This window comes from Montipora foliosa, chromosome 5 (genome assembly GCF_036669935.1).
Source record: "Montipora foliosa isolate CH-2021 chromosome 5, ASM3666993v2, whole genome shotgun sequence".
Lineage (NCBI taxonomy): Eukaryota > Metazoa > Cnidaria > Anthozoa > Scleractinia > Acroporidae > Montipora > Montipora foliosa.
This window is the reverse complement of record NC_090873.1, coordinates 32,176,919-32,190,049: the sequence shown is the minus strand read 5'-3', so window position 1 is coordinate 32,190,049 and position 13,131 is coordinate 32,176,919. Positions and strand designations below refer to the sequence as shown.

General features: G+C 37.3%; 2 protein-coding genes across 3 annotated transcripts in view; one reads left to right on the top strand and one right to left on the bottom strand.

Annotated features, from left to right (window-relative positions):
• Window positions 1–575: 575 nt before the first annotated feature.
• On the top strand, window positions 576–2,572 carry LOC138003969 (F-box/LRR-repeat protein 15-like). Its single transcript, XM_068850309.1, has one exon. It carries the CDS (start codon window positions 610–612, stop codon window positions 1,504–1,506), a length of 897 nt encoding a protein of 298 aa, XP_068706410.1. The 5' UTR covers window positions 576–609; the 3' UTR covers window positions 1,507–2,572.
• A 1,480-nt stretch (window positions 2,573–4,052) lies between these two features.
• LOC138003971 (dual adapter for phosphotyrosine and 3-phosphotyrosine and 3-phosphoinositide-like) overlaps window positions 4,053–13,131 on the bottom strand; it is a 15,970-nt gene continuing 6,891 nt past the window's right edge. The window contains exons 5-9 of one of the 2 annotated variants that reach the window (XM_068850311.1): window positions 11,307–11,354; window positions 10,193–10,255; window positions 9,394–9,479; window positions 9,097–9,184; window positions 4,053–4,718 (exon numbers count right to left, since the gene is read on the bottom strand). In XM_068850311.1, the coding sequence (XP_068706412.1) occupies window positions 4,674–4,718; window positions 9,097–9,184; window positions 9,394–9,479; window positions 10,193–10,255; window positions 11,307–11,354 (330 nt within the window). In that variant the 3' untranslated portion in view covers window positions 4,053–4,673. Of the gene's footprint in view, window positions 4,719–9,096; window positions 9,185–9,393; window positions 9,480–10,192; window positions 10,259–11,306; window positions 11,355–13,131 lie in introns of both variants that reach the window. The other variant, XM_068850310.1, reaches the window with a different exon arrangement.

The window sequence follows — 13,131 nt, the reverse complement described above, 5'->3', positions numbered from 1 at the left end:
AAGGGGGGGCCCCACTACAGCCCAAACCAAAAATTGGGCAGCCAAAAATTTTCGAAAATTTGAAACCGCAAACGGAAGTGCCGAAAAATGTGACACAATTTGTGGGTCGCACAACCGAAATACATATATAGGTTAAAACAAACACAGTTGATCAAATGTCATTTTTGGCGTGTATTGTACGGTGATAAACATGAACCCAAATCAGGCCTTTTGCTTTGCTATTGCCATTCTACTTCCACAAATTATTGACATGCAATGTTTGCCTTTTTCATCCTGTATCAGAGATGCGTAAATGAATACAAGCAAATCCTGAATGTCGCTTTTCTAAGAAGACGGCGGCATTTACGTAGAGTTCGTGTTGCGCTGTGTCCCGCTTGATCTGAGATCGGTCCAGCCAGTGTAGGGTGAAAATGAGGAAATTAAAATTTTGCATTGGGAACGATCCCGGCGCATAGCAAAAACGTCCATCCAGGCTGAAAGTTGGCGGGTGAATATTAAAATTCCAGCCGATTGAATAATTTAACTGGGCGAGAACGGAAGAAATAAGGAAAAAGGGAGAGGCCTTGGAATTAGTATACCCAAGACCCCAGGAGACCTTGGGAAACTAAGATGGCGGTTGCCACGGAGGAGTCCTTTCACCCAAAGTTCCTCAGTCTTCCATGGGAAGACGTGATTTTTCTTCACATATTTCCCCATTTTACCATACCACAGCTCTTTAACTGCAGAAAAGTATGCAAATCCTTTCGAGAGGCTTGTGATTCATACTTCGCTTGGCAGAAAACACTTGATTGTAGCCAAGTTTCTTCTCGGCTTACGGCGAAGGCATTTTCACTAATAACTCAAGCCAATTCGTCGTTGCAGGTGCTGGTGTTGAAAAACTGCAAAAGCTGGTTAGATGAGGCAGTACTAGTGGAAATTTTACGGCGAAGCACTCGGCTTTGTGAACTGGATTTGACGGCTTGTTCAAGTTTAACAAATCTGACTCTCTTCACCGTGGCCGAATTTAACCTGGCATTAAAAGTGTTAAAGTTACGTGAATGTCGCTGGGTTTCATCTGATGCAATCATTCAAGTGTCTTTGTGTTGTACTGGCCTTCAACGGGTCGATCTAACGGGTTGTTGGGAAGTAACGGATTCGTGTGTTTCATCGCTAGCCTCTTGCTGTACAGGATTGGATACTCTTTTACTCAACGACTGCTACAGTGTAAGCGATAATTCTATTCGAACCGTGGCTTCTTCCTGTCCAAAACTATTTCATCTTGGACTCAAAGGTTGTTGGCGGGTCTCCAATTCTGCCGTGAAGATGATAGGCGAATACTGCCCGAATCTAGAGACACTTGAAGTGAAGGATTGTAGAGATATTTCAGAGGCCAGTCTGGCCAGGCTGAGGGTTCGTGGGGTGATGATTGATGTTGGTAGAACAAAAAGGTTGACATTGCACCCGGGTTTATATGGATATGTAGAACAAGAAGATTGGCGTATCCCTGTGGTTAACTTAAACATTTAGCTATAACGTACACTGTGACAGTGTCTATAGCCACCTGCACACTTGCATGATCACCTATCAATGTAAATACCATGAGGGGCGGGAGGGGGGGAGTGCATGCAAGAGGCAGGGATTTGATACCTCATACCATCCCCCTGTCTGGCTTTTAATCGTGTGAAGCAACCCCACAGACGGGACATTTGACTTTGACAGAAGAAGCCTGGTATCAATTCAGACAAAGCAATGAGTACGGCAAGTTACAACTTCATCTGTACTTTGCAGTACGTGCCTAACTGAAGACCCTTCTGGTTGACTGGATTTGCTGTGATAGCTGTGCTTGCTGGAGTCGCATGGTTTGTGTTGGTATGACCACTGAGCAGGTACTACCAAACTTGCAGTGCCTAAGTTGTATTGAGTCTTAGGAATGAGCCTAATACTGATATTAATATCTTAAAAAGTTCCGGTCAGCCCAAGCAAACTGTCTCTTTTAAACTAAGAAAATTCTTGTTGAATTAAAGTTGCATTCTCAAGCAGATTATAACCAGCACAGTAAATGTAAAGTGATTCAAATTTTATTGACGTTTTTGTATCTTTTATTAATTTTGTTTTATATAGTATTATAGTATTTGTTTGTTTTGATTCTTTGCCCCAGGGTGGGGCTTTTTTGGACACTTTTGATTGATGCTGGTTTCTTACCCTGGGATTTACATTGATAGGTGCATAATGTGTAAAACTTTATTTAGACACGAAACATTGATCAGCAGGGAGTTCTACCACTACTACTGCAACTACTACTACCTACTGCTACTAATAATAGTAATGAACTTTATGTGAGTGTCCAGTGTGTTTCGTGCTGGGACACTAACTGAGGACACTGAAGAGACATTAAATCAAATCAACTGTTTTTAAATCATGCTCTTCCCACTACACATGTACCTCTGAGATTACATCCACATTGTCTTATTGTGATTAATTATGATGTTAACTTTAGAAGGTCCATGCTTAACGTACCCCGTAAACACGATGACGCACAATAAAAGGTATGGTGCCCTAGGCACATGCAAATGATTAATCGATCAACCGTGAACGCAACTGAGCTCTGTGATCATTTGTGCAATAAAATAGCTCCTTATGGTAATGTGTCCATAATAAGTCATAAAATGTTATGACATTCTTTTTTTCATCCTCAGTCCCTTTTTCTCACGCTGTTTCCATTTGTTGATCACCATCTTGGACAATAAATCAGTCGTGCTTGAATGAATTCGAGCAAAAGCAGAGCATGAAGCGACCCCTTTTATAGCGCATCTTTGTGTTCAGCAACAAGAACAAGAGATTGACTGACGCATCTCTGTTCGATAGATTCTAGTTTAAACAGCCTTGATAATTGATGATGCTCTAATGTCTCAGGGAATGTAAATAGTATTTGTAGAACATAATAGAAATGTTGGTATGCTCATTTTTTAGACCCGACAAAAAGGGGAGAACAATACAATCCAAATGAAGTTGCAGTCTCATATTCTCAGAGCAATTTTGACATCAATGAAGTTGTGGATCCTCCTGAGAAGACCAACTTTGATGTGAATGTTACTAGTAACAGGGTAAAGAAGGCACTCATTGTAGGGAAGGGAAACTGGAGCGATATCAGATTATATTTTAGCAACTCCTTACCTCTGTTGTTGGCATTTGGCAGCATGGCAAGTTGGAATAGAACAGACATTCCTCTTGAATGACATGCATACCTTGTTTGATACTGGGTTTCATTTAACAACCAAACATATGTATCCACTCAAAAACTATGTCCCCTTTTAACCAATTGACTCCTGCAAGTGAGACTTTACAGATTTTACTGTCTAACACCAGATGCATTTACTCATCAATGGGGAGGGAGGGAGGGGGGGGGGGGGGTTACTTAATTTACTTAATACAGATACTACAAATTGATATTGCAGTCCCCTTTTAACTAACTTGTTTAAGCTAACACATCATGACTTAAGGTTTTACGAGTTCGTTTTTATTTTACAGCATGTTAATGAAGGGGACTGATTTAAATGGGGACAGTTTTTGAGTGGATGTTAACCTATTGACACCCGAACCACCCTGGACCACCCCGATTGACGAGTAAAATCTCTCAAGTCTCACTACTAGGAGTCAATGGGTTAACCTGGGCCCAGTTGTTCAAGAGCTGATTAACGCTAATCCCAGACTAAATATAAACCAAGAAGTTTATTTCTCTACTCCCAAATGCTTTTCAACGCTGATGTTTGGCAAAACATTACATTAGAAGAAGTCAATCTTGAAAAACAAAAATAAGCAAAAGGAACTTTCACCAGAAACATGAAACAAAAGTTTAAGCTAATCCTGGATTGAGTTAATCAGCAACTCAAACAACTGGGCCCAGTAACTTAATCAAGGGCATAAGCATGTCCAAAAATATCATTTCTAAATTGAGATAGTTCATGGACACTCCACTAACAGTGTACATAATCTGCACGAAACAATCAAAAGGAAACATAGCATGGTAAACCCCTATCGTCCTTAGAACTGTACTTACAAGTATTACTCTGGTGTTCAAGTCACAGGAGAAGATAATTTTATTCAAGACCAATACACAACTTGCAAGTAAAATTAAATTTCATAAATCAACTTATGTAACAATCTATAAGTGCATCCTGCTATTGTTTCAATACAATATTGGAATTTGCAAGAGGTTTACTTCTTAATGTAATCTTTGCTTCCTAATGATAGCTCCTCTTTTAAAATTTATCATGAGTCATGGTTATTAAATTTATGAAAGTTTGCTTTCAACTTCTCTCATAACAAAAGTTGTAAGTTGTAGAAAGTTATCAATCCATTTTTCTTACTAGTTTCTAATTTTACGGCTTTCATGTGTACATCGTATATCTTTTTCAACTAATTTTGATTAAAATGAAATCTTGTTGCACCTCAGTCTGCACTGTTATTGGTGAAGATTGATTACAATTTTAACCTCGGCTGGTAAATCTTACAGTGATACATATATAAATACATACTTTGGAATATTCTTTAGAACAATGTTTTGGCACAAGGTAGGTGGAGCAAAACCTTGTGAAGGTTAGGGCAAATGCTTTTGCATTAGAAATGGACTTTTCATGACCAATACTTTAAATTAAACTTTCAGTACGTTACAAAGGACAATCTTCTCTAATTATTTATCTAAAAGTGGAACGCCTGTTTCTTGAAATGGACACATTTTCCTGCAAAAAAATTAAGTGAAAAAATTACTCTCACTGTGACCATACATCACCAATTAATTTTCAAAATAATGCAACTGTAGAAGTAATGTGCCCTACTGCTACAGTAGTCTCCTATCCTTCACACAGGGGCTTTACACCTTTAATAATATACAGTGCAAATTATGCATCGAAATTCTGGATTATGTTTGGCTTATAAACAATAGGGTTTGGTCAGAACCAATCAAATCTTTTGTTTTCAGATCACGTGCGTGCCCTGGATGGCGCAATTTTCTCCTGATTGTGTTATACACACGTGTTTCTTCTGCTTAATCGTCTCAAATTTTTTCTCGTATATTACCGTATTTATAAGTAATCACATTTTTTTCATGCAATTTGGAATAGATAAGCACTTGTACATTTTTTCAAAGTCTACAAATAATGTACACGCCTTACAGGCTTGGTTGTCTTTAAAAAAATTTTCTTGTGCTTATTTATTCCAAATTGCACTTGAAATCATGCGATTACCTATACAAACATCTATAGTTGCATTTGAAATTTGTGGGCGCATAAGAGAAATTTGCAGAGCCCACAGACCAATGGGACATATTGTCCATTCAGGACCTAGATAAATGACCTAAAACCCCAGGAGTTCTGGTAGCTCTGAATGGGTAGAGCATCCAACCAGTGTTATAAAGGTGATCAGTTGAAATCCTACCCATCTCTAATTTTTCAGTTTTCCTTTTGCCCCTCGCCATGCAACTACAACGAGTTGCAAAAGTAGTGGAGACACTTCACCTTCTTGGGGTGTTATCAATGTACCTATTATCTCTCACACTTCAGCCCCCCCACCCACCCCCCCCCCCCATCAGTGTTGCTAGCAAGACAAAAAATTGTTGAAAACTTAAACAGTCAACATTGAAAGGGAGAGAGGGGAGGGGAGGGGAAGGGAAGTGGGAAAGGTTTAAATTCAAGATACGGCGAGTATTGGAAGCTAGAAAAGGTGTTTTTTAATATGAAAGTGTCTCAACAATTTTGCAACTTGTTGTAGTTTCCCATTGCCAATTAATTTGATGTTGCTGCTAAACTGTGTAGTTAAGTAGTAATAATAATTATAAATAATAATTAAAGGGTTAGAATGCATTTTGCATTCTTTTTTTTTTTTACCTCAATGCATTTACAAAAATAAGAAAGAAAACCATCATAGCCTTAGATTAAAATTAATACAAAAGATATTATTATAAAATACAAAATGCTATAATGCTAAAAAGACTACAAAAGCTAACAAAATTAATGCTAAAAAGAAATGCTACAGGAATGCATCCCAAAAGAATCTAAAGTGCTTGTAGTTCTAGTATTTGCTGGCAGATTGTTCCAAAGTTTAGGCATGGCGACTGAGAAAGCTCGGTCCCCATAGGTGGAGATGAAGGATTTGGGAACAACTAGAAGACCTGGCGTTGCAGAACCCAAGGAACGTGTTGGAACTTACGTTTCTAGTAAGTTGCTTAAATATTCCTGAACACAGTCTTTCGTGATTTTTAAAATCATCAATAGAACTTTAAATCTTATTGTGTGTTCAACAAGGAGCTAGTGCAGTTTTTCCAATGACAGCATTACATGGTCTCGGACTTTACATTTCAGAACTACAGGTAATCTTGCCGCAGAATTCTGTAGGCACTGTAGTTTGCTAATCTCCTTGGCTGGCAGTCCATACTATAAACTACTGCAATGGTCTAGCCTTGATGTAATGGAGGTGTGGACTAGTTGCTCAGTATTAGCCTGATCCAGATATTTCCTAACTCTTCTGATGTTTCTTAGAGCAAGCGAAGCGGAGCGACAATATTTTACTATTAATTAATATATATTATATAGAGAGAGAGTGTAGGAGAGAAACCCTGACAATGCACACCCCAAATAATCATATTTTTAACTGAATAAATGTTTTGAAAGAAAATTTGCCCTGAGCGGAATTTGAACCCACGTCCCACTGTTACTAGTCGGGTGTGATAACCACCACACTGGTCACCAGGACAACCATGCTGGCAACACAAAGGTAAACATCAAGGTTGCTGGTGATGATGATGGGCCAATACCCAAAATACCTTAAAATTAAATGAAATTAAATAAAAGATGAAATAAAATGATAAGGAAAACGTGAAACCCATGAAGTCAGTGAATTTTAATAAAAACGAGATGACACAAAGTAACCAAAACAAAGTTCATTAAGAGGAAGGATGTACAGCTGAAGCTGCTAGAATGTTTCTGACAAAATGGAATGATGTATGTACATGTAATCTTTGCTCACAGTTTTTCTAGTTCCATCATAATCTCAAGCACAACACAAAGCCTGAAAATCCCCAATTACACACATAGGTTTCACATTTTCCTGGCAGCCTACTAAGGCTGAATACACTGTAATGTGTAAATTTACAAACAAAAGTTATGATAATAATATTACAAGAAAAAGATAAAAAGATAAAAAAAGTTAAAATAAAATGATGAGATGACTATCCCAAATCTTAAACCTGTACTGCCTCTTATCCTATTACATCATTTTACCAGAGCTCCGACAAAGGGCCGCCAAGCAGGGCACCATAGACAGAGGAGCCAAAGTATCAAGTCAAAATTATTTGAAAATTGCAAACTAATGCTAAAAGAAAAATAGTTGATAAGGAGCCTGTATACTAGTTTGGCTCATATGGAGTTCGTCTGGATATTCAAATTGGGCTTGAGACTCTTAATGAGAAGCATTTCATAGACTAAGCAATCAAATTTGCTCTGGTACTTTCTTAAGACCTTAAATTGGCATTCTTTCAAAAGATCTTTACTACTTACTACTACATGTATGAGCTTGCAAAAAATGTTGATCAATTGCTGAATCCTTGTGTTCAGCAAAGCGTTGGTGACGTTGTTGGGCTGTATACCCAACATAATCTGCATTTATTTATTTATTTATTTAACTTTGCCAGTCAAGCTGACAGAGTGCCACAACAGCTTGCGCCAATTACTGTGGCCCCTTTTTACCCTCCCAACCATGATACACAACAGAAGACAGACCACAACACCGGGAACTACGTACTCTACTCTTAGCAACAAGTGTGTGGGTTCTTTTACATCCCACAGGATTATGAACATTGAATGGTAGTGAGATGGGACCTACGGTTTATCGTCCGTATCCGAGAAGACCAGGGAGTCTAACCATTTGCAGATGTAATCGCAAAGGCAGCATTTTCTCCTCAGTTATTTAAAGACCCTGAGTGTTGGTCCGGCTGGAGTTGAACTCACGACCTCCTGCATAACAGCCCAGTGCTCAACCAACTGAGCCACCGGTGCCCGGTTATGCATCACACAAATCACATTTAAAATAATAAACAACGCAGTGCTGATTCACAACTGATGGCTTGATTTCTTTGGGTTTAAGAACTTCCCCCAATTTTTTGCTCATGAAAACTGGTTGTACTGTAACACCAATCTTATGATTAGGATTGCATAATAATTATTGTTTCCGGACTGCATTGGCAGCCACTTGATCTTTGAATGGAAGACTAATTCTCACTGTGCCACTATCACTGGTGTTACTTAATGCCCTGATTTTTGAAGCAATATGAAAAATAAAGTTGTTAATAGGAGCATTAATTAGGCCAATCAAATAGTCAAGGCGACTGAATACAGAACAGAATTTGTCACATTCTGTATTAAAAGCCACAGTTGTAGATGATAGGGCATAGGCACAATGTAACATTGTCTTTAACAAAGAGACTTTGTAGTGTTTATCAGTATGACTGTGAAAGTGTAAAAGCAACCCAGTGATATGTTTTATTACAGTTTTTTAAAGGAAAACGGTTTGGAAAATGTTTTTTCCTGCATTTTTCGCTGGTTTGAATCCAGGTTTGACATACATGGATATGCATGTAGCTTTGGTCAGGACCACACTGGCAGCTACGCAGTTATTCAAGTCAAGCATCGGAGGGCGATAAACTTAAGGCTGAGTGAGCTGAGAGCTGCTTTTTGCACTGCAAAGTAATTTTGGCATGTCTTTAGAAGATCTAAAATTTTAAATCTGGTAAGGTTCTGGTTGCAAGATGCCTCAACAACCTATGAGAGAAGAGCAGAAACAAAAGAAGAGAAAAAGGAAACAAGAAGAACAAACAGTATACCAGTACTAGCTCAAATAAAGGTTTTTTTCAAAATAGCTGTAAGCCATTTAGTTGAGGTGACTAACATCTAACGAAATTAAAGATGAACTTAATTATTGTTTTGAAGAAAATGCACACTTTTCCAATTGATAATCACCTTTGTAATTATACTAAAACAATTTATTATTCACCTCAGGCAAGGTGAATACCTTTGAATAAAAACCGAGATGCGACAAATAATTGTATAACATCGCTTTTCCACCCACCAGCTTCCACTGTAGAATTTTAATCCACTCTTCAGCTTCTTGTGTTGAATTAGCATAACAGAAAAATGTCCGGTACGGCATTACAATCCTACAAACAAAAGTTGAAACACTAGATTATAAAGTTTATTGCCTAAGAGCCTTTCTCTCCACACCAGTCTTAAAAGTTGTACGTGTACTTAAGATGTTGGTACCATAAAATAGAGATTTTTTAATGTGCCATACAATTCACAAAACCTAATCAAGGGCTTGAATTATTGTCATCGTAATAAGGAGAGTGTACTTTACATGTATGTTTACCTGAAACAGTTTCCTTTTCCTAGAGATTCATCTCTTGCTACTTCTTGGCAGTCTTCAAGATTAATGCTCTTAATTGGCTCTCTGTCCTGGATTAAAGAAATTTGTACACAAAGAATACTAGTCACAACCTAGAATATTGTAATAACCAACCAAAACAAAAACAATGAGCAGACATGAATCAATTGAAAACGAGCAACTACACATATCAGTCAAACTCTAATCAGTTAAACACACCACTACTGCAACATAAATGGCAACTTACAATGTTTTATACATGTACCGTATATATGTACTGTACATGTAAGTAGCAAATGAAACAGGTACCTACTGTAAACTCAAAGAGATCCTTATGAAAAACTGGTTTTTAATATCTAATGTACCAAAACTTGCACACGTCTTTCCTAATGCTCCTATTGTTGCCTACAGGAAAGACAAATCACTCAACGACTTTTAAGTCAGCTTCAATTCCTCCTAAAACTTGAAACTACCCAAACCTAGCAAATCCTAGGAATGCACTGGTTTCCTAAACATTTTGCAACAAAGCATTACTAAAACCTAATGCACCTACTACATGTATCTCTTAAATTGCAAAATAGCAAGACCACAAGCTCTTAGACCACCTCAAGTCAGAGCCCTCTTTCTTTTGCCTTACAAAACCAAATGGAGTTATATATGGTAAGGAGGGTGACAATATCACAACCACTATTGCCCTTATTACTGTCAAAAATCAAAGGCTACATATACTGCCAATTATATCATAAAAATGTTAAAATTTAGTTCTGTTGTACAGTACACTCACCCCCTTTGCCTTGAAGTACTTTAACTCATTCTTCAACAAAACAAACCATCTTGTCTTCCAGTTCTGCTGGAGAGAGAGAGAGTACAAATCAAAATTACACAGAAAAAGCTTACCTTCAATTTTCGTACCAAGTCTAGAATATTGTTGCTCAATGCTGACAAAAATAGAGAGATGCATAACATTTGCAGCAGTTAATTTAAGGACGAGTTATCAGGAAAATATTTGGGCACATATGCCTGTGCTTGTTTCTTTCATCTTATCTACTCTGACCAGCAAAACCTTCATAAACACCTTATTAAATTAAAGAGCTACTATGACCAAAACAACCAATTCTTTTTCTTTGGATTTCAAAACTATGTTAACTAGACACTAAGTGACCCAAGTTTTAAGACTTGATTTAAAAAAGAGACACAGCTAAAAAGGAAAACCTGTATGACATTAGCTTCCCGATCTGCACGTAACTCTTAAAGGGGCTATGTCACGTTATTTTAGGGTGCTTTCGGGAAATCTTTAGTTAATCACGAGTTTAAAATTTGTAAATGGTAATGTGGAATTCCTTTACTGATAAAATTATTGAACTTACATCACAAACAAGATTATTCTGAGCAAAAACAATTTTTATCTAGGAGATTTGCCATAAACTTTAAAAACGTCGAGCCGACTATTTTTCAAGATTACCCAAATACAATCTGTCTCAATCTTGTCCACTTGTGTCCATTCATGCTTCTCTTTCCTTTTGTTGTATTTCTTTTATACTGTTCAACAGTTTTAAGTGGTTACTGCAATGTTCCATTCTACTTTTTGGGCATTTTGGGTGCCGTGAAGTTACATCATTTTGCGTGACACAGCCCCCTTAACCCATTTGTCCCTGCAGCAGCTCCCAGTGAAAATGAAATCATCTGTTGTTTTATAGAGAGAGTAAATCCACATAAAAGTTTCGCTCTCAAGATTGAAAGGGTTAACCCACTGACTCCTGGGGGTTTCACATTAACGAGTAAAAATGTCTGGCATTAGACAGAGTGAAATACCAAGTCTGGCCGGTTTTTGCCAGTTCAGGCTTCAAAGGGTTCGTATTTCAGTGAGTGATTAAAGAGGACATAGTTTGTGTCCTTACCTTCACTTTACCTCCAAGTTTTGTTAGGTATCCTTCTTTTGACCCAAACTAAATAATTCAAAGTTAGTAAAACAAGACAATTGGTATAATTATGTACAATTGGGCGAGGCTGCACTTCCTCGTCCAATCTGGCAGTCCAAGTAATTTTTTCAATCTAATTATTTCCAAATTGGACAAGCATGTAGTCCTGTTAGCTATCAATTAAATAGCATCCAAAAACAGATGAAAATGGCAAATATTTGACACTCAAATCAATCATATACATGCAGCATCATTTGTACATTGGAGAAAAACAGCAGTTTGATAGCAGTGATCATAGCTGCAACCTGATTGGCCAATACTTTGTTACTTTATTTATCTGGACATTTGATTGGTTGATGGAAAGTATCCAATTTTTTCTCAAATTGAATGGTTTGTTCACAGCTGAAGTAAATGTTCCAGCAAAAACTATCAAATTTATTTTAAATTTGGACAGTTGGCAAAAAATAATATAAAATAGATCTGTTGCCAACATTAGATTTTGATGCAGCTATAATATTATAATTTTGTGGCCAGGGATATATGACCATCACATTTGACCATGTTATTGAGGCCAGAAAGCCTGGAATTGTTGTTGTTGTTGAGAAGGAGAGTAACAAGGCAACTATTGTGGATATTGCCTTACCATGGGATCACAGAGTATGTCAAAAGGAAGGAGAAAAGAATGATCCAGAAATGTCACAGGGTCTGAAGAGAGAAATTTGAAAACTATGGGGGATCAGACACCTCGAAGTGGTACCAGTAATTGTTGGAGCACTCGAAGTATTCAGGAAAAGGTTGGATATATGGATTGATAAGCTACATGTAAGGTTTACAATCAGGATGGGATTGTTCCCAAAAACCATGTTGTTAGGAAAAGCAAAGATTCTAAGGAAAGTTGTTGGAAAGAAGGAAAAGGAATGACCCAAAGGACCTCCTCACTCCTTTGGTGTAAGTGTTATGTTTACATCATCATCATCATCATAATAACAATAATAATAATAATAATAAAATAATAATAATAATAAGAAGAAGAACAATAACAACAAGGCAACTATTGTCGTTAGATGTCTGATCGCCCATAGTTTTCAAATTTCTCTCTTAGATCCTGTGACATTTCTTGATCAATCTTTTCACCTTCCTTTTGTTATAATACCGGTAATATCTGATATATTTGACAAACACATGGAACTTTAGTTTGGCACTACCATCAGACTTGAAGAGATTCATAAAACTGCTCTGTTGGGAATGACGAGACTTCTAAGAAACGTTTTGTCCCGAGAGGTGACTCCCTTGGGACCTTTAGGAATTAGTACTGTAGAGTTGTTACTCACTCTCTCAAGGGAAGTAATTGATCAGGCCAGGTGCACTTTTTAGGCCTGAGATTCTGCTCCGATAGGAAATCCGAGTATCTCGAGATGCGCAATAACAATACTGGGCACCGTCCTTAACTATGATATGACTCCTGGATTCAAACCATTTATGATTTTAATGAATATATGCGGGATAATTATTGTTGTCAGTGACTTTTTTCAAACAGTAGCCAAGTTTTGGTAATAAACTACATGTATCAGGCATCTAGCCAAAAGTTTAGGACACCAGAAAGAAAATTATTTTTTCATGCAATACCTTTGTGTTTTGTGTACATGTACGTATGACTTTTGGCAATGTTGTGGTTCAATTTTTTTTCTTAGTTTCAAATTTTTTGAACCAGTTCAATTTTGATTTTTCTTTGACTGATACATGTATTCATTATTATTACTGGTATTACGGTATTATCATGATTATTGTTATGATTATTATTATG

What these genes read in the sequence shown, in the direction of transcription:
- LOC138003969 (XM_068850309.1), top strand. Translation starts at nt 610, where the DNA reads ATGGCGGTTGCCACGGAGGAGTCCTTTCACCCAAAGTTCCTCAGTCTT.